The sequence below is a fragment of the Eptesicus fuscus genome, chromosome 25 (genome assembly GCF_027574615.1).
Source record: "Eptesicus fuscus isolate TK198812 chromosome 25, DD_ASM_mEF_20220401, whole genome shotgun sequence".
Taxonomy (NCBI): Eukaryota; Metazoa; Chordata; class Mammalia; order Chiroptera; family Vespertilionidae; genus Eptesicus; species Eptesicus fuscus.
Genome location: NC_072497.1, coordinates 2,145,377 through 2,171,191, shown reverse-complemented (window position 1 = coordinate 2,171,191; position 25,815 = coordinate 2,145,377). Strand labels below are relative to the sequence as shown.

At 57.9% G+C, this 25,815-nt stretch overlaps 1 protein-coding gene across 1 annotated transcript in view; it reads left to right on the top strand.

Moving 5' to 3' along the window:
- ADAMTSL3 (ADAMTS like 3) overlaps window positions 1-21,330 on the top strand; it is a 140,689-nt gene extending 119,359 nt beyond the window's left edge. Inside the window, exons 24-32 of the mRNA XM_054713175.1 lie at window positions 1,256-2,375; window positions 3,754-3,881; window positions 5,384-5,512; window positions 7,246-7,428; window positions 11,312-11,495; window positions 12,786-12,993; window positions 14,791-14,885; window positions 19,566-19,797; window positions 21,120-21,330. Coding sequence (XP_054569150.1) covers window positions 1,256-2,375; window positions 3,754-3,881; window positions 5,384-5,512; window positions 7,246-7,428; window positions 11,312-11,495; window positions 12,786-12,993; window positions 14,791-14,885; window positions 19,566-19,797; window positions 21,120-21,158 — 2,318 coding nt within the window. The 3' untranslated portion in view covers window positions 21,159-21,330. The remainder of the gene's footprint in view (window positions 1-1,255; window positions 2,376-3,753; window positions 3,882-5,383; window positions 5,513-7,245; window positions 7,429-11,311; window positions 11,496-12,785; window positions 12,994-14,790; window positions 14,886-19,565; window positions 19,798-21,119) is intronic.
- The last annotated feature ends 4,485 nt before the right edge of the window (window positions 21,331-25,815 follow it).

Sequence of the window (25,815 nt, the reverse complement as noted above, 5' to 3'; positions counted from 1 at the left end):
GCATTCTTTGCTGCTCAAATCCTAGATAGTTATGCAATTGACCCTCATCTACGAGTGTAGATACCATTCATTATCCAGGTTTTAATTCTCAGGTGTTTATTGTTTTTGTTTTGTTTTGTGTTGTGTTTTATTGATTTCAGAGAGGAAGAGAGAGAGAAACATCAATGATGAGAGAGAAACATCCATCGACTGCCTCCTGCACGCCCCCTACTGGGGATCGAGCCCACAACCCAGGCATGTGCCCTTGACCAGGAATCGAACCCGGGACCCTTCAGTCCACAGGCCGACGCTCTATCCACTGAGCCACACCAGCTAGGGCGTGGCATAGCCTTTTTAGATAGAGCACAGAAGTATGTGATAAAAGTAAAAATAAATAAATTAACCCTTTGCACTCGCTTGCTTTTTTCTCGATTCCTTTATTCTACTCGGGATTTAATTTTTTTAAATACCCCCAGATTTTACAAAGCGCGGCAGTAGAATAAAAAAACTGGAGTTTGTTTTCGTACAAACTTATTTATTTGGATTTTTTTTTATATATTTCAAATTATTGATACATTCAAAGAGTAATGTTAATCTCGACATCCGAGTGCAAAAGGTTAAGATTTAAAATGGAAAAAAAAAAAAACAACTTTCATTCCTGAGATTTTGTTGGCATTTGATGATGAGGATGATTGATTGATTTCAGAGAGGAAAGGAGAGGGAGAGAGAGAGAGAAACATCCATGAGGAGAGAGAATCATGGACCGGCTGCCTCCTGCAGGCCCCCCACTGGGGATGGAGTGCACAACCCCGGGCATGTGCCCTTGACCGGTAATCGAACCCGGGACCCTTCAGTCCGCAGGCAGATGCTCTATCCACTGATCCACACCATCCAGGGCTTGGCATAGCCTTTTTAGATAGAGCACAAAAGTATGTGATAAAAGTAAAAATAAACAAATTCAGATTTCAAATGAATAAAGAACTTCTATTCCTGAGATTTTGTTGGCATTTTATGATGATGATGATGATGATTGATTGATTGATTGATGTCAGAGAGGAAGGGAGAGGGAGAGAGAGAGAAACATCCATGATGAGAGAGAATCATGGATCGGCCGCCTCCTGCACGCCCCACACTGGGGATGGAGCGCACAACCCCGGGCCGGGAATCGAACCCGGGACCCTGCAGTCCGCAGGCCGACGCTCTATCCACTGAGCCACACCGCCTGGGGGGCGAGGGGAAGGCTTCATTCTTTGTCTTTTTATTTCCTCCCACGCAGAGAGGAGAGAAGAGACGCAGGCGCCCCCGCGCGATCAGGGCCCCCAGATCCTGGCCGTCCCGCGCGTCTACATTCAGACGCGGGAGGAGAAGCGGGTGCACCTGACGGTGGGCGGCCGCGCCTACCTGCTGCCCAACACGTCGGCGGTGATCCGGTGCCCGGTGCGCCGGTTCCAGAAGGCCCGGATCCAGTGGGAGAAAGACGGCCGCTGCCTGCAGCCCTCCCAGCGCCGGGGCGTCACCAAGTCGGGGTCCCTGAAGATCCACAGCCTGGCGGCCCCCGACGACAGCGGCGCGTACAGCTGCGTGGCCGGCCCCGCCCGGGAGACCCTGATCCTCAAGCTCATCGGCACGGACAACCGGCTCATCGCGCCCCCGGGCCCCTCGGGGGAGCGCGCCGCGACCTCCTCCTCCTCCGGGGAGCAGCGCGCCTGGGGACCCCCGGCCGCGGGCCACGGCGGGTCCGATGGGTTGGGGACCACGTGGCAGACCCTGAGGCAGATGTGGAAGAAGCGCAAGGAGCTGGATGGGGTCGCCGAGGGCCCCGCGCGCCATCAGCCGCTCCTCCGCGCCCTGCTGGGCCCGTGCCACCACGGAGCGGGCCACCCCGGGGCCTGGGCGCAGCTGAAAGGGCCGCCGTTGGAAGCCGCCGTGAAACGGGGCGCCTACAGCATGGACGCGGCCCAGTTCGACGGGCTGATCCGGAACCTGAGCCAGCTGGTGGAGGCCGGGCAGGTGAGCGACGACCTGGCGTCCCAGCTCGTCTACCAGCTGGTGGCCGAGTTCGCCAAGGCGCAGCCGGCCGTGCGCCCCTGGACGGCCACCGCGGAGGAGGCGCCTCCCCCGGCGCGCGGAAGAGGGGACAGCGCGGGGCGTGCGCCCCAAAGCCCGAGGGGGGAAGACGCGGGCAGGCCGCCCTTCAAGGCGCAGGGACCGGAGCTGGGGAGGCGGCGCCAGCCCGCGTCGGTTTCGTTCGATGCCACGGTGCAGGCGGCCGTGGGGAGCGCAGTGTACATCACCGACGGGACGGCGGCCGTCCACCTGCGGTGTGGGCTGGGCGGCCCCGGCGAGGGGGCCTTCGCGTGGACCAAGGACGGAAGGCCGCTGCAGCCCTCGGAAAAGTGAGTAGGGGGACCCGTTGCTTCCTTTGTGCAAGGCCTGGTGTGCTTCCTGGGTGTGTTTCTTTGAAAAGACACTGAGCGCCCCTCACCGGTGTGGCTCAGTGGATGGAGCGTGGGCCTGCGGACTGAAGGGGGTCCCAGGTTCGATTCCGGTCAAGGGCATGGACCTTGGTTGCAGGCACATCCCCAGTGGGGAGTGTGCAGGAGGCAGCTGATCGATGTTTCTAACTCTCTCTCCCTCTCCCTTCCTCTCTGTAAAAAAATCAATAAAATATATATTTAAAAAAATAGCCCTAGCCAGCTTGTGTCAGTGGATAGAGCATCGGCCTCCGGACTGAAGGGTCCCAGGTTCAATTCTGGCCGAGGGCACATGCCTGGGTTGCGGGCTTGATCCCCGGTGGGGGGCATGCAGGAGGCGGTCCATCAATGATTCTCTCTCATCATTGATGTTTCTCTCTCCCTTCCTCTCTGAAATCAATTACACACACACACACACACACACACACACACACACACACACACACTGAGTGGCCAGATGATGATGATGATGATCTCTGAACGCATAACATTCTGGCCACTCAGTGTATATCTTATATAATAAAAGGCTAATATGCAATTGGTCCCCTCGACCAGGAGTTCGACCAGCAGGCAGGCCGGCCAACCGTCCATGTCCCCTCCCCCTGGCCAGGCTGGCCGGACCCCATGCATGAATTCATTCACCGGGCCTCTAATATATATATATGTTCAGAGACCATAATAATCTGGCCACTCAGTGTATGTGTATATATATATATATATATTTTGTTAACCCTCACCCGAGGATATTTTTCCATTGATTTTTAGAGAGAGTGGAAGAGAGAGGGAAAAACAGAGAGAAACATGGGTGTGAGAGAGACACATCAATGGGTTGCCTCCTGCACGTGCCCCAACCAGGGCCTGGGTCGGGGAGGAGCCTGCCACCGAGGTACGTGCCCTTGACCAGAATCGAACCCGGGACCCTTCCGTCCATCGGCTGGTGCTCTATCCGCTGAGCCACACCGGTCGGGCTGGTCTGTCTTTTTAAAAACGTAGCATATGCGGCATCGAGTCCATCCTGAAAATATCCGTCTCCTGGCCAGTGAGAGGGGAGAGGGGATGGGAAGCTGCCCGCGGCGCTGTCGGCCATTGCCATGCCTTTCAGCCGCGAGGAAGGCCTTGGGCACCCACTCTGGGCTCTGCCGCCTTCACCCATCAGCAGGAGGCTCGACGAGGCCGTGTTTGGGGATCCTTGCCCGCCCGCTGTCTGCGGTCATGCCGTGTTTTCTCCCCGTGACTGGCTGTGGTCCCCGGGCCGTGACACGGGCCACGTGACTCCCTCCTCTTTCTCGCCGTCCCACAGGATCGTTCTGTCCCAAGCGGGGGTGCTGCAGATACGGAACCCCACGAGGAGAGAGCAAGGGCTGTATGGGTGCTCCGTGGCCAACCAGCTCGGTTCCGACGTGGGGAGTTCTCCCGTGCTGTTCGCAGGTAACGCCCGGCGGTGAGGCCTGGGTCGCCTGGGGTTGGGTGTTTGTGTGTTTTAACTAGAGGCCCGGCGCATGAAATTCATGCACTGGGGAGTGGGGGGTGTCCCTCAGCCCAACCTGCACCCTCTCCAATCTGGGACCCCTCAGGAGATGTCTGACTGCCCGTTTAGGCCCGATCCCCCACAGGGCAGTCGGACATCCCTCTCACAATCCAGGACTGCTGGCTCCCAGCTGCTCGCCTGCCTGCCAGCCTGATCACCCCCTAACCATTCCCCTGCCAGCCTGATCGATGCCTAACTGCTCCCCTGCCAGCCCAATCGCCCCCAACTGCCCTCCCCTGCTGGCCTGATCGCCCCCAACTGCCCTCCCCTGCTGGCCTGGTCGCCCCCAACTGTCCTCCCCTGCCGGCCTGATTGCCCCCAACTGCCCTCCCCTGCCGGCCTGATTGCCCCCAACAGCCCTCCCCTGCTGGCCTGGTCGCCCCCAACTGCCCTCCCCTGCCGGCCTGGTCGCCCCCAACAGCCCTCCCCTGCCGGCCTGGTCGCCCCCAACTGCCCTCCCCTGCCGGCCTGGTCGCCCCCGACTGCCCTCCCCTGCCAGCCATCTTGTGGCAGCCATCTTTGACTACCTGGGGGCGGCCATCTTGTGCGAGGGCATGAGGGTCAATTTGCATATTACTTCTTTATTATATAGGATTGATTTCAGAGAGGAAGGGAGAGGGAGAGAGCGAGAGAGAGAAACATCCATGATGAGAAAGAATCACGGATCGGCTGCCTCCTGCACGCCCCCCACTGGGGATGGAGCCCGCAACCCGGGCGTGTGCCCTTGACCCGGAATCGAGCCGTGACCTCCTGGTTCATAGGTCGACGCTCAGCCACTGAGCTACGCCGGCCAGGCAAGAATTCGCATTATTCAACTCATAGACCATTCTGATTGCTAAAGACTGCACGTCTTTTTTTTTTTAATTGATTTTAGAGAGGAAAGGAGAGGGAGAGAGTTAGAAACGTCAATGATGAGAGAGAATCATGGATCGGCTGCCTCCTGCACACCCCACACTGGGAATCAAGTCCGCAACCTGGGCACCTGCCCTGACCAGGAATCGAACGTGACCTCCTGGTTCATAGGTCAATGCTCATGCCAGCATGCCACTGAGCCATGCCCGCCGGGCTGGTCCTACTTTTAAAAAAAATACTGTATTTTCCGGTGTATAAGATGACTTTTTAACCCAGGAAAATCTTCTCAAAAGTCAGGGGTCTTATACGCTGGAAAATACGGTACTCACTCTCAGCTCCAGCACTGGGACAGCTGCTTGCGGGAGGGGTGGGAGGATACAGGTACCGTATTTTCCTTCGTGCAGGAGGCAGCTGATCGATGTTTCTCTCTCATCGATGTTTCTAACTCTCTATCCCTCTCCCTTCCTCTCTGTAAAAATCAATAAAATATATTTTAAAAAAAAAGAAAAAAGCCTGTGGCTAACATTGTTTCTGTTCCCTTTGAATGAAGAGGCTCCCGTCATCTTGGTCACGGGAAGGAACGTCACCGGACGGGACCCCGGCCCGCTGTCCGTCGTGGTCGGAGGCACCGTGCGGGCAGCCCTGGGGGCAGACGTGACCATCCAGTGTCCCGTACGAGGTACGTGTGGCACTGTCCATGGGAGGGCACGTGGCCTGTGGCCAGGAGACACGCTGACCGTCTTTAAGCACCTGATTGTCCAGCCCTGGCCGGTGTGGCTCAGTGGATAGAGCGTCGGCCTGTGGACCAAAGGGTCCCGGGTTCGATTCCGGTCGAGGGCACATGCCCGGGTTGTGGACTCCATCCCCACTGTGGGGTGTGCAGGAGGCAGCCGATCCCTGATTCTCTCTCATCGTTGATGTTTTCTCTCTCTCTCTCCCTCTCCCGTCCTCCCTGAGATCAATAAAAAATATATTAAAAAAATAATCCTATATAAGAAAAGGCTAACATGCAAATCAACCAAACGGTGGAACGACCGGTTGCTATGACGCACACTGACCACCAGGGGGGCAGACGCTCCAAGCAAGAGATGCCCCCTGGTGGTCAGCGAACTCGCTCAGCCAGAAACCGGGCTCACGGCTGGCGATCGCAGCGGCCGTGGTGGGAGCGGGCCTAAGCCGGCAGGCGGGCATCCCCCGAGGGGTCCCGGACTGTGAGAGGGCGCAGGCCGGGCTGAGGGGACCCTGCCCTCTCCCGTCCCCTCTCCCCCCAGTGCACGAATGTCGTGCACCGGGCCTCTAGTAATAATAATGAAAAGTAAGAAAATAAAGGTGACCCCACCCATGCCCTTGAGTCACTGAGCCCTGATTGAACTCTCTGCACAACCGGATCTCCCCGGTCCGCGAGATCCAGGGCGGAAGCTGCCGCGGTAGACACTTCGGATGAGTCTTGCCTGGGCCGTACCCAGGAGGCACCTCCGCTTCTCTGCTGGGTCCCACGGAGAAGGCGTGTGTGATAAACGGCTCCAGGACACGCCTACCCGGTGTCCAGGCTGTTCCTGGCTGTTCATTATATTCCACAAATGAGTGAGACCCTGTGGTATTTATCTTTCTCTGCCTGGCTTATTTCACTTAGCAGAATGTCATCATTGATGTTTCTCTCTCTCTCCCTCTCCCTTCCTCTCTGAAGTCAATAAAAATATTTTTTAAATATATTTTATTGATTTTTTTACAAGAGAGGAAGGGAGAGGGAGAGAGAGTTAGAAACATCGATGAGAGAGAAACATCCATCAGCTGCCTCCTGCACACCCCCCACCTGGGGATGTGCCCGCAACCAAGGTACATGCCCTTGACCGGAATCGAACCCGGGACCCTTCAGTCCGCAGGCCGACGCTCTAGCCACTGAGCCACACCATTGACTATTTTAAAGACACCCCAGAGGGGTGGACATTGTGCCCCCCATGCTTTCCATCCAGATCTGAACTTTCCCCCCGCCCCCCTCAAAATCTGCCCCCCAAAAACAATCGCAGCTTTGTTCCAACAGAAGGTTGAGTCAGAGCCGTAGGTCTTGTGGGAAACAGCCTGTAATTGAGGTTAGACAAACGCATTTAAACTGTTTCTAGCATTTTGTTTTATTTTAAAAAATATATTTTTATTGATTTCAGAGAGGAAGGGAGAGGAAGAGAGAGAGAAAGACATCCATGATGAGAGAGAATCACGGATCGGCTGCCTCCTGCACGCCCCACACTGGGGATCGAGCCCGCAACCCTGGGCCTGTGCCCTTGACCAGGAATCGAACCCGTGACCTCCTGGTTCCTAGGTCGGCGCTCAGCCCCTGAGCCGCGCCGGGTGCCGTGGCCCTGTTCTTAAAGGCACCTGCCTCCGCCCTCTTTGCTCTTTGCTTCCACCCCACAGGCGTCCCCCGGCCCACTGTGAGCTGGGAGAAGAGAGGCGGGCCGCTGGGGGACAACGTCTCCGTCTTCCCCAATGGGTCCCTGCGACTACAGAACGTTTCCCGGCAAAACAAAGGCGCGTATGTCTGCAGGGCCACCAGCGCTCTGGGGAAGGCCGCGGCCACGTCCGTCCTGCACCTGCTGGGTACGTGTCCCGTCCGGGCTGGGCTTTGTGGGCCTCCCCGCCCACAGGGCGCCCCGTTTGTGGGTGATGGCGCTGAGGCGTAAACGAGATGGGCGTGCGATGGTTTTCACTCGGAACTAAGGGCTGCTCTCTCTCTCTAACCCTCACCCAAGGATATTTTTCCATTGATTTTTTAAAAATATATTTTTATTGATGTCAGAGAGAAAGGGAGAGGGAGAGAGAGAGAGAAACATCAGTGATGAGAGAGAATCATGGATCGGCTGCCTCCTGCACGCCCCGCACTGGGGATGGAGCCCGAAACCAGGGCATGTGCCCTCGACCGGGAATCGAACCCGGGACCCTTCAGTCCACAGGCCGGCGCTCTATCCACTGAGCCACACCAGCGAGGGCTTTCCGTTGATTTTTGGGGAGAATGGAAGGGAGGGGGAGAGACAGAGAGAGAAACATCGACCAGGGTGGAGCCTGCAATCGAGGTACATGCCCTTGACCGGATTCAAACCCAGGACCCTTTGGTCCGCAGGCCGGCGCTCTAACCACTGAGCAACACCGGCCAGGGCCGAGCCGCTCTTCTCTTAGAAGGCGTAACTTTCCGCCTGGACATCTGTTTCCCTTCCGACCTTGGCTGACCTTGACTGACGGTTCCTTCCCTGCTCACCGGGGAGACCCGGCCTTCCTCTTGCTGCTCCCCTCTGCAGGCTCAGGCCCAGGCCCCCGGATCTTCTGTGGTTCAGCTTGCTCTCACCAGATCGAAACATTTTTATTGTTAACTAGAGGCCCGATGCACGAAAATTCGTGCAAGAGTAGGCCTGCCTTCTCCCGGCTGCTGGTACCCGCTTTCCTCCGGCACCCGGACCCAGGCTTCCCTCCTCCCGGGACCCCGGCTGGCTTTGCCCGGGCCCCAGCTTCATCAGGAAGGACGTCCGGAAGGACGTCCGGAAGACGTCCTGTCTAATTAACACACTAGTTACCCTTTTATTATTATAGATCCTCACCTGAGGGTATTTTTTACAGAGAGAGTGCAGAAGAGAGGGGGAGACAGAGAGGAACATCGATGTGAGAGAGACACATCAATGGGTTGCCTCCTGCACGCGCCCCGACCAGGAATTGAACCCGTGACCCTTCGGCGCGCGGGCCGATGCTCTAACCACTGAGCCACGGTGGCCAGGGCCTAGAGCTCATTTTTTTTAAACTATATTTTTATTGATTTCAGAGAGGAAGGGAGAGGGAGAGAGAGAGAGAGAGACATCATGAGAGAGAATCATGGATCGGCTGCCTCCTGCACGCCCCACACTGGGGATCAAGCCCGCAACCCAGGCATGTGCCCTGACCGGGAATCGAACCCGGGACCTCCTGGTTCCTAGGTCGACGTCCAACCACTGAGCCACGCCGGCCGGGACTGGTCCACTTTGGAGACATTGTCCCTGGAGAGGCGTCCCCGACTGTGGCCATGGCTCCCCTGGGGACCCTGCGGGGAGGATCCTGGCCGGTCCCTCTGGCCCTCAGGAGCCCTCTCCCGGGCTGCGGTCCCGGGGCCCGTCCTGGCCGCCGTTCCCACCCGTCATTACCATCGGTTCGTGGAGGGGAATGAGGTTTAAAGGACCCCACTTTTAGGGACCAATGGGGGGAAATGGGGACGCGTCACACTTCCCACAATCAAGAAGTATTTACAGGAAATAAAGGAAATAAAGCAAAGAATAAATGTGTTAATTAAATAAAAGTGAAAAGTAAAGGACCCCTTTGCACTCTGGGATGGCTGACTCTCTGTGCACACGACTCAGACAGGCTGCTCAGTGGGACAGCTGGAGCGGGGGGACGGTCCAGGCCGCTCAGTGGGACAGCTGGGGGGGGTGTCCAGGCCTCTCAGTGGAACAGCTGGGGGGTGGGGCCAGGCCACTCAGCGGGACGGCTGTGGGGGAGGGGGTCCAGGCCGCTCAGGGAACAGCTGGGGGGTCCAGGCCACTGAGTGGGACAGCAGAGGGGGCGGGGGCGGTCCAGGCCGCTCAGTGGGACAGCTGGGGGGGTGTCCAGGCCGCTCAGTGGGACAGCTGGGGGAGGGAGGTGGTCCAGGCCGCTCAGGGAACAGCTGGGGGGGTCCAGGCCGCTCAGTGGGACAGCTGGGGGGGGTCCAGACCGCTCAGGGAACAGCTGGGGGGTGTCCAGGCCGCTCAGTGGGACAGCTGGGGGGGGTCCAGGCCGCTCAGTGGAACAGCTGGGGGGGTCCAGGCTGCTCAGTGGGACAGCTGGGGGGTCCAGGCCGCTCAGTGGAACAGCTGGGGGGGGGTCCAGGCCGCTCAGTGGAACAGCTGGGGGGGTCCAGGCTGCTCAGTGGGACAGCTGGAGCGGGGGGACGGTCCAGGCCGCTCAGTGGAACAGCTGGGGGGGGTGTCCAGGCCGCTCAGTGGGACAGCTGGGGGGGTGTCCAGGCTGCTCACTGGGACAGCTGGGGGGGGGCTCCAGGCTGCTCAGTGGGACAGCTGGGGGGGGTCCAGGCTGCTCAGTGGGACAGCTGGGGGGGGGGTCCAGGCTGCTCAGTGGAACAGCTGGGGGGGGTCCAGGCCACTCAGTGGGACAGCTGGGGGGGGGTCCAGGCCGCTCAGTGGGACAGCTGGGGGGGGGGGGGGTCCAGGCCACTCAGTGGGACAGCTGTGGGGGGGTCCAGGCTGCTCAGTGGAACAGCTGGGGGGGGTCCAGGCCGCTCAGTGGAACAGCTGGAGGGGGGGTCCAGGCCGCTCAGTGGAACAGCTGCAGGGGGGGTCCAGGCTGCTCAGTGGGACAGCTGGGGTGGGGGGGGGGTCCAGGCTGCTCAGTGGAACAGCTGGGGGGGTCCAGGCCACTCAGTGGGACAGCTGGTGGGGGGTCCAGGCCGCTCAGTGGGACAGCTGGGGGGGTCCAGGCCGCTCAGTGGGACAGCTGGGGGGGGGTCCAGGCCGCGCAGTGGAACAGCTGGGGGGGGTCCAGGCCGCTCAGTGGAACAGCTGGGGGGGGTCCAGGCCGCTCAGGGAACAGCTGGGGGGGGGGTCCAGGCCGCTCAGTGGAACAGCTGGGGGGGGTCCAGGCCGCTCAGTGGAACAGCTGGGGGGGGGTCCAGGCCGCTCAGTGGAACAGCTGGGGGGGTCCAGGCCGCTCAGTGGAACAGCTGGGGGGGGTCCAGGCCGCTCAGTGGGACAGCTGGGGGGGGTCCAGGCCGCTCAGTGGGACAGCTGGGGGGGTCCAGGCCGCTCAGTGGAACAGCTGGGGGGGGTCCAGGCCGCTCAGTGGAACAGCTGGGGGGGGGGTCCAGGCCGCTCAGGGAACAGCTGGGGGGGGGGTCCAGGCCGCTCAGTGGGACAGCTGGGGGGTGTCCAGGCCGCTCAGTGGGACAGCTGGGGGGGGTCCAGGCCGCTCAGTGGGACAGCTGGGGGGGGGGTCCAGGCCGCTCAGTGGGACAGCTGGGGGGGGTCCAGGCCGCTCCCTGGAACAGCTGGGGGGGGGTCCAGGCCGCTCAGTGGGACAGCTGGTGGGGGGTCCAGGCCGCTCCCTGGAACAGCTGGGGGGGGGTCCAGGCCGCTCAGGGAACAGCTGGGGGGGGGTCCAGGCCGCTCAGTGGAACAGCTGGGGGGGGTCCAGGCCGCTCCCTGGAACAGCTGGGGGGGGGTCCAGGCCGCTCAGTGGGACAGCTGGTGGGGGGTCCAGGCCGCTCAGTGGAACAGCTGGGGGGGGGTCCAGGCCGCTCAGTGGGACAGCTGGGGGGGGGTCCAGGCTGCTCAGTGGAACAGCTGGGGGGGTGTCCAGGCCGCTCAGTGGGACAGCTGGCGGGGGGTCCAGCCCGCTCAGTGGGACAGCTGGGGGGCGGACCGTGGCCGGGTCCTGCAGGCAGCGTCACCTCTCATCCTTCCCCCCACAGAGCCCGCGTGGAGGCCGGGGAACTGGACACCATGTCCCGCCACCTGCGGCCGCTCGGGAGCCCGCGTGCAGAAACTCCGGTGCGTGGCGGCGGGCGGGCAGGACGTGAGCGAGGCCCTGTGCGGGCACCTCCGGAGGCCGCCGGCCCGCTCCCAGCCCTGTCCCCGCCGGGACTGCCCGCCCAGGTACTCCCCCCCCCACACCCCATCGTTCCGCCCTCATCGGGGACCGGCGTTCTGCTGGACTTCCTCGCCCCGCCACTAAGACGTCTTTAGCAGGGCCCGGCCAGTGTGGCTCAGCGGTTAGCGTCGACCCGGGAACCAAGAGGTTACGGGTTCGATTCCCGGTCAGGGCACAGGCCCGGGTTCCAGGCTCCATCCCCAGTGTGGGGCGTGCAGGAGGCAGCCGATCCACGATTCTCTCTCATCATGGATGTTTCTCTCTCTCTCCCTCTCCCTTCCTCTCTGACATCAATAAAAATACATTTTAAAAAATGAAATAAATTTTTACAAAAGTGTGACCTTTAGGGTCAGGCAAGTCTAGCATCCAGTCCCAGTGCTGTTGGCTTCGTAGTTACACGACCACGGACAAGTTATTCAACTCCATGGGGGCTGGTTTCCTCCCACGAGAATGGGAAGCCCTGACCGGTGTGGCTCAGTGGACAGAGCGTCGGCCTGCGGACTCAAGGGTCCCGGGTTCGATTCTGGTCAAGGGCATGTACCTTGGATGCGGGCACATCCCCAGTGGGGGGCGTGCAGGAGGCAGCTGATCGATGTTTCTCTCTCATCGATGTTTCTAACTCCCTCTCCCTTCCTCTCTGTAAAAAAAATCAATGAAATATATTTTTAAAAAAATAAAAAGGAAGAATGGGAAGACGGTGAGAATTGCATAAGGCCACGTGTGAAGAGCAAACAGCACGTATGCGCTTTGAAAATATTTTCCCCCACCCTGGCCGGTGTGGCTCAGTGGATAGAGCGTCGGCCTGCGGACTGAAGGGTCCAGGGTTCGATTCCGGTCAAGGGCATGTACCTCGGTTGCGGGCTCGATCCCTGGCCCTGGTCGGGGCTCGTGCAGGAGGCAACCGATCAATGTGTCTCTCTCACATCCATGTTTCTCTCTCTGTCTCTCCCTCTCCCTTCCACCCTCTCTAAAAATCAGTGGGAAAAATATCCTCGGGGGAGGATTCAGATGCACGTTTTCTTCCTCCTCTTCAGTGAGTCGAAATCCGGTCGGACACGTCCACCCAATATGGCCCTCGCTCTGTCCTCTGGAGGCCACAGCGGGACAGCCGGGGGGTGGCGGTCCAGGCCGCTCTGCGGCCCCCTGAGCAGAGGGAAGTGTGGGAATAAGGCGGGCATCCCCTGAGCTGCCGGGCCTGCCCCTGGAGGCATGGACTGGCGCCCCCGTAGGGAGCCCCCCTCCCCCATCCGCCGGGCCTGTCCCCGCTGAGCTCCTGGAGTTTCCGTCGTCGGCAGGTGGTCCGCGAGCCCGTGGTCCGAGTGCTCCGCCTCCTCCGGGAAGGGGTCCCGCGTGCGGCGGGTGACGTGCCAACGCACCAAGGCCAGCGGCACGGCGTGGGTGATGCCCGCGGGGGCCTGCGACCCGGACGAGCGGCCTCCGGGGAGGAGACCGTGTTCGGGCCACCAGGTGAGGCTTCCCTGCCCCTGTTCCCACGGTTCTCCTGTCGCCTTGCTGCTGGTCGATTTTTAAAAATATATTTTCACTAGAGGCCTCGGGGGAGGGGGTCCCCTCAGCCCAGCCTGCACCCTCTCCAATCGGGGACCCCTCGAGGAATGTCCGACTGCTGGGGGATGTCCTAGACGGGCAGTCGGACATCCCTCTCACAATCCGGGACCGCTGGCTCCAAACTGCTTGCCTGCCTGCCTGGTCGCCTCTTACTGCCCCCCTCCGCCGGCCTGGTCGGCTCCAACTGCCGCCCCCCCCCCCCCCCCCCGGCCAGCCTGATCGCCCCTAACTGCCCCTCCCCGCTGGCCTGGTTGCCACCAACTGCCCTCCTGCTGGCCTGGTCACCCCTCACGTGCCCCCCGACCCCCACCAGCCTGGTTGCCACACACAGCCTGCTGTTCAGTTGTTTGGTCGCCCCTCACTAACCCCCCTGCCAATTTGGTCGCCCCATGCAACCTGTTCCGTCATCCGTCCAGTTGTGATGGTCACTTAGGCTTTTATATATATAGATTGATGTCAGAGATGAAGGGGGAGAGGAGAGAGAGAGAGAGAGAGAGAGAGATATCAATGATGAGAGAGAATCATGGGCCGAAACCGGTTTGGCTCAGTGGGTAGAGCGTCGGCCTGCAGCCTGAAAGGTCCCAGGTTCGATTGCGGTCAAGGGCATGGACCTTGGTTGCGGGCACATCCCCAGTCGGGGAGTGTGCAGGAGGCAGCTGATGGATGTTTCTCTCTCATCGATGTTTCTAACTCTCTCTCCCTCTCCCTTCCTCTCTGTAAAAAATCAATAAAATATATTATAAAAAAAAAAAAGAATCATGGGTCAGCTGCCTCCTGCACACCCCCCACTGGGGATCGAGCCCCCAATCCAGGCATGTGCCCTGACCGGGAATTGAACCCAGGACCCTTCAGTCCGCAGGCCGACGCTCTATCCACTGAGCCAAACTGGCCAGGGCTCTAGTCGATTTTTTAAATGTTTCTTTTTCTTTCTTTTTGTAAGTCTCTGATCCAGGTCTGTGACTTTGTACAGGTCTTTATTAATGACTTTATTATTATTATTATTATTTGTTAATCCTCACCTGAGGGTATTTTTCCATTGATTTTTAGGGAGAGTGGAGGAGAGAGGGAGAGACAGAGAGGAACATTGATGTGAGAGAGAGAGAGACACATCGATTGGTTGCCTCCTGCCCGTACCCAGATGAAGGCCTGGGCTGGGGAGGAGCCTGCAACCGTGGTACGTGCCCGTGACCGGAATCGAACCCGGCACCCTTCAGTCCACAGGCCAACGCTCTATCCACTGAGCCAAACCAGCTAGGGCTATTAGTTTTTTTATATATTTTTTTATTGATTTCAGAGAGAAGAGAGAGAGAGAGGTAGAAACATCCATGATGAGAGAGAATCATGGATCGGCTGCCTCCTGCACGCCCCACACTGGGGATCCAGCCCCCAACCCGGGCATGTGCCCTGACCGGCAATCGAACGGTGACCTCCTGGTTCACAGGTCCACACTCAACCACGGAGCCACGCCGGCCGGGCAATATTATAATAGAAATCTTTGCCCAAAAATGTTTAAAATAATGGGAAGGGGCCTGAAGTGGCCTGCTAGGGTTGCCATAGCAACATAGGACAGACTGAGCACCTTTCGACTGCAGATACTGGTTTGCACTCAGTCCCGGAGGCCAGAGGTCCAAGGTCAAGGTGTCGTGGGGGGTGGGGGGGTGCGGGTGTTCGGGCACAACCCCCTTCTGGCCTGGGGGCAGCTGCTCGAGCTCACTGCCCTGTGCTTTGTTCCAGTGTCCCGGACGCTGCCTGGGTCGCGCAGTGAGGATACAGCTGCGTCCCGTCCTCTGTCCACACAACAACTCCGACCCCCACTGTGAAGACAGGAGGTATTGGCCCCGCCCCCCTCCCCCCGCAGTGACGGACACCTGTCTGACCCCTCTCGTCACGGCCGACTCCTAGTAAACCATGATCTCTCGTAGTGACATCTACACTAATAAAAGGGTAATATGCCAATTAGACCTTCTGGACTGAGCCGCGCCAGCACAGCCAAGGGTTCGGCGAGCCTGAGGGAGGGCCGGCAAAGGATGAAGAAAAGACAGACAAAGAGAAAAAGCTGGGTCTAGGTGGATCTTCTGTGCCTGGCTGAGGCCACAGAACAGATCCAGACTGCAAAGCTGAGGCTTTATCTATAGTCAGGGGCAAACAAGGTAGTTTACAATGTTGTTGTGAGTTTCACTTGTTTTGGCAGCACTTGCTGCCCCTCCCACAGCCCGTTAGCTTCCCAGGAAGGATCTAGGGAGCAGTCACAAGATCAAGCTTAATTATGCGTAGAGGGCTGTGCCCTCCAAACTGGGACTTGTTTGCGGCTTTGCCAGCAGGTCAGCCCGAGGCTTAACCCTATAACCGCTCCCAACACCGGACGTCCTTCCAGACAAAGCCATGGTGGCACGGCTGAGCAGAGGCAGTTAGGGGAGGGCAGTTGGAGGTGATCAGGCCGGCGGCGGGGGGGCAGTTGGGGGAGAGCAGGCTAGCATGGGGGGGGCAGTTGGGGGTGAGCTGGCTGGCATGGGGGGGGCAGTTGGAGGTGATCAGGCCAGCAGGGGGGCCAGTTGGGGTGATCAGGCCATCAGGGGGGAGGCAGTTGGAGGTGATCAGGCCGGCGGGGGTGTGGGGCAGTTGGGGGCAAGCAGGCCAGCAAGGGGGGTGCAGTTGGAGGTGAGAAGGCCAACATGGGGGGTTGTTGGGGGCGAGCAGATTGGCAGGCAAATGGTTAGGAACCAGCAGTCCCCGATTGTGAGAGGGATGTCCTAAACTGGCAGTCAGACATCCCCCAAGGGGTCCCAGATTGTAGAGGGTGCAGGCCAGGCTGAGGGACACCCCCCCCCTGCCCCCATACACGAATTTCATGCACCGGGCCACTAGTCCTTAATAATACGCGTTATGCTGAAATAGGAATAGATGTATACTATTGATAATCACACATTATTTTTTGTGTGGTTTTCTTAGATATATTTTTATTGATCTCAGAGAGGAAGGGAGAGGAAGAGAAAGAGAGAAACATCCATGAGGAGAGAGAATCACTGATTGGCTGCCTCCTGCACGCCCCCCACTGGGGATCGAGGCCGCAACCCGGGGCAGGTGCCCTGACCGGGAATTGAACTGTGATTGCCTGGTTCCAAGGTCGATCACTGAGCCACACTGGCCGGCTAAGGACACATTATTTGGATGTTAGACATACAGATAGAAACACCCAACGAAGAAAAAAAAGAGATGTATTGAGAATAGACAGATAGACAGGTTTTCTTCTTCTTCTTTTTTTTTTATTTTTTGCTCAATATACAAAGTGACTCAAGCCTATATTTCATTTAGGTTTACAGATTCAGTCTTCTAATGTTTTCAACGAACTACTCTATCCCTCTGTTGAGAAACCAGTTTGAGTAGGTTTGGCAGGGAATAAAGTAAACTTACCTTGTTCAGGGGCTTAAACAAGATAGGAGTTTGGCCCTGGCTGGTGTGGCGCAGTGGATAGAGCGTCGGCCTGGGGACTGAAGGGTCCCGGGTTCGATTCAGGTCAAGGGCACATGCGCGGGTTGTGGGCTCGATCGCCAGTGTGGGGCGTGCAGGAGGCGGCCGATCCAGGAATCTCTCTCATCGTGGATGTTTCTATCTCTACCTCCCTCTCCCTTCCTCCTGAAATAAAAAATATGTATATTTTAGAAAAACAAAACAACAAGATAGGAGTTTGCTTTTCTCTTGTCGAAAAGTCTGACCTGCTCAGCGGTTTGGGGGCAAAGAGCTTTGCTCTCTAAGTCACCCCGAGACCCAGGGTCCTTCTACCTGGTGTCCCCACCATCTCAGAGGGGTGAGCCCCAGCCAGGGGAACGTGAGGAGAGAGCCGAGAGGGGGCACGAGGGGGGCAATTTAGAGTTCTCTGTCTTGTTTTTAAAATTGATTTTTAGAAAGAGGAAGGGAGAGGGAGAGAGAGAGAAACATCCATCAGTTGCCTCCCACAGGCGCCCCGACTTGGGATCGAACCTGGAACCCAGGGATGTGCTCCGACTGGGAACAGAACCCGCCACCTTTTGGTGGACGGGACAACGCTCCACTCAACTGAGCCACACTGGCCAGGGCTCGAGTTTGTCTTTTCTTGTGTTTTTTTTTTTTTATATAAATATACTAGAGGCCTGATGCACGAAATTCGTGCACAGGGAGGAGGTCCCTCAGCCCGGCCTGCACCCTCTCGCAATCCGGGACCCCTCGGAGGGGTGTCTGACGGGATTGGGCCTACACTGGCAGTGTGACATCCCTCACAATCCAGGACCGCTGGCTCCTAACTGCTCTCCTGCCTGCCTGCCTGATCGCCCCTAACCACCTCTGCTTGCCTGCCTGATCACCCCTAACCACCTCTGCCTGCCAGCCTGATTGCCCCTAACTGCTTGCCTGCCTGCCTGATCGCCCCTAACCACTCTGCCTGCCTGATCACCCCTAACCACCTCTGCTTGCCTGCCTGATTGCCCCTAACCCCTCTGCCTGCCTGCCTGATAGCCACTAACCGCTCGCCTGCCTGCCTGATCACCCCTAACCCCTCTGCCTGCCTGCCTGATAGCCCCTAACTGCTTGCCTGCCTGCCTGATCGCCCCTAACCCCTCTGCCTGCCTGCCTGATCGCCCCTAACCACCTCTGCCTGCCTGCCTGATTGCCCCTAACCACCTCTGCTTGCCTGCCTGATAGCCCCTAACCCCTCTGCCTGCCTGCCTGATAGCCCCTAACCGCTCGCCTGCCTGCCTGATCGCCCCTAACCCCTCTGCCTGCCTGCCTGATAGCCCCTAACTGCTTGCCTGCCTGCCTGATCGCCCCTAACCACCTCTGCCTGCCTGCCTGGTCACCCCTAACTGCTTGCCTGCCTGCCTGATCGCCCCTAACTGCTCGCCTGCCTGCCTAATCACCCCTAACCGCCTCTGCCTTGGCCCCTGACACTGCGGCTTCATCCTGAAGATCATCCAGAAGGACGTCCGGAAGGTTGTTTGGCTGTCCAGTATAATTACCATATTACACTTTTATTATTGTAGATTTTTATGGATGTCAGAGAGGAAGGGAGAGGGAGGGAGAGAGAGAGAAACATCCGTGATGAGAGAGAATCATGGATGGGCTGCCTCCTGCACGCCCCCCACTGGGGATCAAGCCCACAACCTGGGCACGTGCCCTTGACCAGAATCGAACCCGGGACCCTTCAGTCCGCAGGCCGACGCTCTTTCCCCTGAGCCACACCCCGTGGGGCCACATCGAAGTCTCCTTGCTGGAGAAAACGAGACGACCTTGACCTTGGGCTCCGGGAGCAGCCGGAGCTTTCCCCGAGGTTTGGCAGCGTCCAGCCCGCCCACTTCTGTTCCCCACACACAGTTGCAGCCAGAACTGTCTCCCCGAACGGAAGATGCTTGGAACAGCCGCCCACCGGCCCCCCCCCCCCCCCCCTCCCCTTTCTCAACAGACAGCCCCATTTCCTGTTTTGCCGGGAAGATGGAGACCACACACAGACCGATGTGTGCCTGGCAGAAGTTTTTTAAGACGGATTTATAACCCAAAGCCACAGCGTGGGGTGGGGGATGGGGGGGGGTCGCTAGCATACCAGACATGTTTTCCGGGAACTTGCATCTTCGACTTATACATTATCCACATTCCCCCCCGCCCCCCCCCAACAGACCTAGGATCCAGTTTATGCTGTGTCATTGGGCTGCATCATCTCCTCCTTCCATGGCGAGGGACGTGTGATGGTGTGGAAGGTTCTGGGCATGACACACAGATGCTTCAAGTCCACATCTGGAACGCATCTTTCTACAAAACGGCTCCTATTCTTGTAGGACAGGTTTCAGATAAGGAAATGAGTGGACTGCCCTGTTCGTTTGGATACTAAATTACCGGTGTGGCTCAGTGGGCAGAGCGCCGGCCTGCGGACCGAAGGGTCCCGGGTTCGATTCCGGTCAAGGGCACATGCCTGGGTTGCTGGCTCTATAAACAGTTTGTTGTGCCCGGCCGGCGTGGCTCATTGGTGGAGTGTCGGCCTGTGAACCAGGAGGTCACGGTTCGATTCCAGGTCAGGGCACATGCCCAGGGTTGCAGGCTTTATCCCCAGTAGGGGGCGTGCAGGAGGCAGCTGATCCATGATTCTCGCTCATCATGGATGTTTCTCTCTCTCCCTCTACCTTCCTCTCTAAAATCAATCTATCTATATAAAAGGCTAATATGCAAATTGTCCCCACGGGAGTTTGACCGGGAGACTGGAAGTTTGATCGCTCGCTATGATGTGCGCTGACCACCAGGGGGCGACAACAGAACCAAGAAAGGCCCCAGCCGGCAGCCGGAAGGCCCCGATCAGCCCTGATCGCCGGCCAGGCCGAGGGACCCTACCTGTGCACGAATTTCGTGCACTGGGCCTCTACTAAAAATATATTTAAAAAAATAAAAAGAAAAGTAATTGTAGTGCTATGGAAGGCTTGACCCCAGCAAGAAGTGACACCTGCTTTTCTGTTTTCCATGTTTTTTTTTTTGTTTCTTTGTTTCCACTTCAGATCCGCCTCTGGGAGGAACTGCTCGGCGGGGGCCTGTGCCGCATGCTGGCGCCCCGGCCCCTGGCGGCCCTGCTCGGCGGCCTGCGGCCGGGGCGTCCAGACCCGCAGGGTGGACTGTGTGCACGCGAGCAGCTGCGCGCCGCTGGCCGAGAGGCACTGCCTGCAGAGCCAGAAGCCGGCGTCCTGGCGGCCCTGTGCTGGGCCCTCCTGTGACCCTGCTCACCCCTCCCAGGTATCAGGACTGGCTCCCCAAACCCCGTCAAGCCAGACCCTCCTGGGGCCGACCTCGTCAGGGACATGGCTGAGGGCTCAGCGGGAAGGGATGTGGGATCTGGGGACATCCGGAGATGAGCTGCTTGGATGGGTGCAACTCAGTGTGCTTTATGGGTTTTTTTGTGTGTGTGTGTGTTTTAATTTGTTTGGTTTTGGTTAATCCTCACCTGAGGATATGTTCCCATGGATTTTTAGGGAGAGGGGAAGAGAGAGGGAGAGACAGAAACATCGATGTGAGAGAGACACATCGATGGGTTGCCTCCTGCACGCGCCAGACCAGGGCCCAGGTTGGGGAGGAGCCTGCAGCCGAGGTGCATGCCCTTGACCGGGATCGAACCCAGGACCCTTTGGTCCCCAGGCCGACGCTCTATCCACTGAGCCACACCGGCTAGGACTCAGTGTTCTTTTTCTAAAAATTGCATTTTTATTGATTTCAGAAAGGGAGGGAGATGGAGAGAGAGAGAGACAGACACGTCAATGATGAGAGAGGCCTTCGCTGGTGCGGCTCAGTGGATAGAGCGTCGGCCTGCAGACTGAAGGGTCCCGGGTTCGATTCTGGTCAAGGGCATATGCCCGGGTTGCAGGCTTGATTCCCAGTAGGGGGCCGTGCAGGAGGCAGCCGATCCATGATTCTCGCTCATCATGGATGTTTCTATCTCTCTCTCTCCCTCTCCCTCCCTTCCTCTCTGAAATCAGTAAAAAATAAATCCCATCTAATAAAAGGGTAATATGCAAATTAGCCGTCACTCCGTCAAAAAGATGGCGGCGCCCATGGCCACAAATGGCAGTGCCCAGTCCTCTCAGCCCTGCCAGAGTCCCCCAGTCCCAGGGCGGGGAGCGGGGGCGGCCGCTGAGAGCAGGCAGCATGCGCAGCCTGGCGGAATGCTTGCTTCGTCGCCCCGGCGACAAGGCAAGCATTCTGCGCCCAACCGCGGAGAGCCTCTGGGCAGCGGGCGCGGAACAGCCAGGCCCCGCGGAGAGCTACTGGGGCCCGGACTCGTGTGCAGGACTACTAGTAAAAAAATAAAAAATAAAATAAAAATAGATGAGCGAGAATCATGGACCGGCTGCCTCCTGCACGCCCCCCACTGGGGATCCAGCCCGCAACCCGGGCCAGTGCCCTGACCGGGAATCGAACCGTGGCCTCCTGGTTCCTAGGTCGACGCTCAGCCACGGAGCCACACCGGCCGGGCGAATCCATTGCTTTTTAACCCGGTCTCTCGCGAGTGGCGTGCGACGGGCGTGTGGTTTTACGGGTTCGTTTTGCTGTCCTGTTCGCAGGAACCTGCGCAGACTCCACTGACGACTGCACGTGTGTGAAGCGCCCGTGTCTGCTCGCTGGGACTCTGCGGAGAGAGGTGCCCCCGCCGTGCCTCGCGGGGTGACCCGCGGCAGGCGTCCGATGCTGCTGAGGCGACGAAACGGGAACGTCAAAGCCCATGCCTCGCCCGAGTCGCTGGTTCCGGAACGCGTATTTCTCTAAAAAAAAAAAAAAAAACACCCCACAAACCTCTAAATTCCACCATCCAATGCGCAGTCACCGCTGTTAACATTTTTAAAAAATATATTTTATTGATTTTTTACAGAGAGGAAGGGAGAGGGAGAGAGAGCTAGAAACATCGATGAGAGAGAAACATCGATCAGCTGCCTCCTGCACACCCCCTACTGGGGATGTGCCCGCAACCAAGGTACATGCCCTTGACCGGAATCGAACCCGGGACCCCTGAGTCCGCAGGCCGACGCTCTATCCACTGAGCCACACCGGTTTCGGCTGTTAACATTTTTAAAAATAGATTTGTATTGATTTCAGAGAGGCAGGGAGAGGGGGAGAGAGAGAAACATCAATGAGGAGAGAGAAACATCCATGAGGAGAGAGAATCATGGGTCAGCTGCCTCCTGCACGACCCCTACTGGGGATCCTGGGCATGTGCCCTGACCGGGAATCGAACCGAGACCTCCTGGTTCACAGGTTGATGCTCAACCACTGAGCCACGCCGGGCCGGGCCAAAATATGTATTTCTTAAAAAAAAAAAAAACACACACACAAAACACAAAGCTCTCGATTCTGCCATGAAACCCAGGCCCGTGCTCAGTCCCCTCTGATAACGTTTTGTCCCGTCATTTTCCACGGCCGTTGTCGCCTTCCAGCTGAGTCGGTCCGATAGATAGTCCAGCCCCAACCCAAACACCCCCGCCGCCGTGCCATGCCCGCGGGACCGCGTCCTTCCAACCCTGCAACCCCCAAGGTCACCCGCGGCTGCTCCCGGGGATGTGCCCCGACCGGGAATCGAACCCGGGACCGACCCCTGGGTCCACGGGGCGAGGCTGGTGTAGCGTCGGGCATCCTCGAGACTCGGGGAGACGCGGGGGCCCAGGGCTTCCCCGTCTCTCGAGAGTCAGGGCGTCGGCAGGTGCATCGGGCGTTTGCAGGTTGTGACCTCTGGTCAGTACTTGTGGCCATGTTGGCGCTAACGTCGTTCTTACGGATCCTGACGCGGAGTCTGTCACGGTCACGCCGGCCAGGCCCTGGGCGCGAGCTGGTCCCAGGGCCGTCCTCGCTCTCAGAGAACCCGCGGCCGACGAGGACGGAGATCCATCTGTGACCGCACGCCGCATCTTGGAAACCGGAGGAGAAGGGAACTCAGTTTCTACTGATTTTGAATTAAGTCAACGCACGCACCGAGGGCTGTGAATGCAATATTTTTTTTTTTTCCGAGCGCTACGTTCTTGCACACAATCCGGAAAAAATCAAGGCCTTAGGAGACCGAATGTATGCAGGACGTGAAATTCCTGAGGGTTTTTATTGGGGGGAAATAAGAAAGTCATCTAACTAGGATCGTTGGGGGGGGAAAAGTCGTTGATACTCAATGATTGTGTTGTTGTTTTTTGTCGGAACTGGTGTTTCCGTGCGTCCCCCGTGGATGAGGGTTCAGTCAGGACGGGGGTTCGCGTGAGGGGGTGGTGGACACGTGGAGGGTTGGGTTTTAGCTCCAGGATTGGGTTGGGTGAGGACGGGAGCTGAGCGAGGGTGCAGGCCAGCGTTGGCGGTGGGCCCTCGGGTGAGGGCCGGGGGAGGCGGGAGTTGGGCTGAGTTTAGACTGAGGCAGAGGCTGGGGGGAGTGGCAGTGTCAGGGTGGGTGTTGACTTGCTACTGAAGTGATGTGGGACGAGCATTCATTTATGAATCCTAAAGCTGATTTTATTTTTTAATCCTCAATCCGGAATACAGTTATTGATTTGAGAGAGAGAGAGAGAGAGAGAGAGAGAGAGAGTAAACCCATGGATGCCTCTCGCATGCACCCCGACTGGGAATCGAACCGGCCACCTTTCTGGGTACCCAACAACGCTCCACCCAACGGAGCCACCAGGTTGGGCGAAAGCTAAATTTTTAAAAAATGTATCTTTTTTTTTTTATTGATTTCAGAGAAGAAGGGAGAGAGAGAGAGAGAGAAACATCCATGATGAGAATCATCATCCATCGGCTGCCTCCTGCACGCCCCCTACTGGGGATCCCGGGCAGGTGCCCTGACCGGGAATCGAACCGGGACCTCCTGGTTCCTAGGTCGATGCTCAACCACGGAGCCAGACGAAAGCTGACTTTTTATGGGCCTCCGTCCCTTCTGTTCCACCAGTTATGGCCTTCGATGCCCCGCCACAGGAAGTAAGTGGCTCTGGCTCGGTCTGTGGACACGGCCCCTGGGCTCCCCGCTATTCCGTGCACCAGGTCACCTGTCGCCCCCCGGCCTGGCCACGCCGTGCTGAGCGCTGATGGGGACAGATGGGTGTGTGCAGGGGACACACCGGCCCACAGGTCACTGGCCATCAGTCCACACTTCCTTGTTGACAGTTCATTTTATTTTATTTTTTTAAATATATTTGTATTGATTTCAGAGAGGAAGGGAGAGGAAGAGAGAGATAGAAACATCCATGATGAGAGAGAATCATGGATCGGCTGCCTCCTGCACGCCCCCTACTGGGGAGCGAGCCTGCAACCCAGGCGTGTGCCCTGAGTGGGAATCGAACCCGGGACCCTTCCGTCTGCAGTCTGAGGCTCTATCCACGGAGGTACACCAGCTAGGGAGAGAATCATTGATCTGGATCGGCTGCCTCCTGCACACCCCACACTGGGGATGGAGCCCGCAACCCCGGGCCTGTGCCCAGAGCGGGAATCGAACCCGGGACCTCCTGGTTCACGGGTCGACGCTCAACCACGGAGCCACGCCGGCCGGGCGATGGTTGAAGGTTCTTAAGTTAAAAGAGCGACCGAGTGTACAAATACCCTGTATATACTCCTTCCAGGTCTCCGAGCTGCGATAGTTTACGTTGTACAGTGTGTAAGAAAGACGTGGGCATGTGTATATTTTTTTTTCTGAGTAACACGATGTCGTACCGGCTCCCCTCTGTCTATAAAGTCGCTCCTTTCCGTCGGCTCTGGTTGTATGTATTTCGTCTCATCCCCAGGACATGGCTGCGCGCTGTGTTTTGCTGCTGCTCCTACAGCAGGAGAGGAAGGTCTCTCTGGCGTGATCCTCGAGCGACTCAGAAATAAATTAACTTCTGTGAATCCGCGGCATCCTTACCGAGGCCGGTGGCTCATGGGCGTGGTGGGTTTGGGTTGCGGTAGCCTGGGGTCCTCTCGCCGTGTGTGTGTGTGTGTGTGTGTGTGTGTGTGTGTGTGTATTTTCATTGATGTCAGAGAGGAAGGGAGAGGCAGAGAGAGAGAGAAACATCCATGATGAGAGAGAATCATGGATCGGCCGCCTCCTGCACGTCCCACACTGGGGATGGAGCCTGCAACCTGGGCCTGGGCCCTGACCGGGAATCGAACCCTGACCTCCTGGTTCCTAGGTCGACGCTCCACCCCTGAGCCACGCCGGCCGGGCTCATTTCGCAGTCATTTTGAGACTGTGTTACACACCTCCAATGTCCCAAACATGTGCATTCATCTTTCTTCCTTTTATTTTTTTTTTTTAACTTTCTTTTTAAACATGATTTTTATTTTATTTTTCTTGTTGTTGTGAATCCTCCCCCAAGGATATTTTCCCATTGATTTTTAGGGAGAATGGGAGAGAGAGGGAGAGAGAGAGCGAAACATCGATGGGAGAGAGACACATTGATGGGTTGCCTCCTGCACGTGCCCCGACCAGGGCCCCGGGCTGGGGAGGAGCCTGCAACTCAGGTACGTGCCCTTGACCGGAATCGAACCCGGGACCCTTCCGTCCGCAGGCCGACGCTCTATCCACTGAGCCACACCGGCCAGGGCTCTTCCTTCTTTTTATATTTAAAAAAATATATTTATTGATTTCTGAGCGGAAGGGAGAGGGATAGAGAGAGAGAAACATCCATGAGGAGAGAGAATCGTGGATCGGCCGCCTCCTGCACGCCCCACACTGGGGACTGGAGCCTGCAACCCGGGCATGTGCCCTTGGCCAGAATCAAACCTGGGACCCTTCAGTCTGCAGGCCGACGCTCTACACACTGAGCAACACCGGCCAGGGCTTCTTTTTAAAAGATATTTATTTTTTAAAATTTTTCATAGAGAGGAAGGGAGTGAGATGGAAAGAGAGAAACGTTGATCCGATGTCCCATCCATTCATGCATTCATTGGTTGATTCTTTTTTTTTTTTTTTTTATTGATCTCAGGGAGGAAGGGAGAGGGAGAGAGAGATAGAAACATCCATGATGAGAGAGAATCATGGATCGTCTGCCTCCTGCCCTCCACATTGGAGACCGAGCCCGCAACCTGGGCATGTGCCCTGGACCGGAATCGGACCTGGGACCCTTCAGTCCGCAGGCCGACGCTCTATCCACTGAGCCACACCGGCCAGGGCCACCAGTTGATTCTCCTAGGTGCCCTGAGCGGGGATCGAACCTGCAACCTTGGTGTATCAGGACGTTGTTCTAACCGACTGAGCTACGCAGCCAGGGCCGGGTATTTTTGTTGGTTGGTTTTTCTTTCAATAAGGCCCACGTAGGG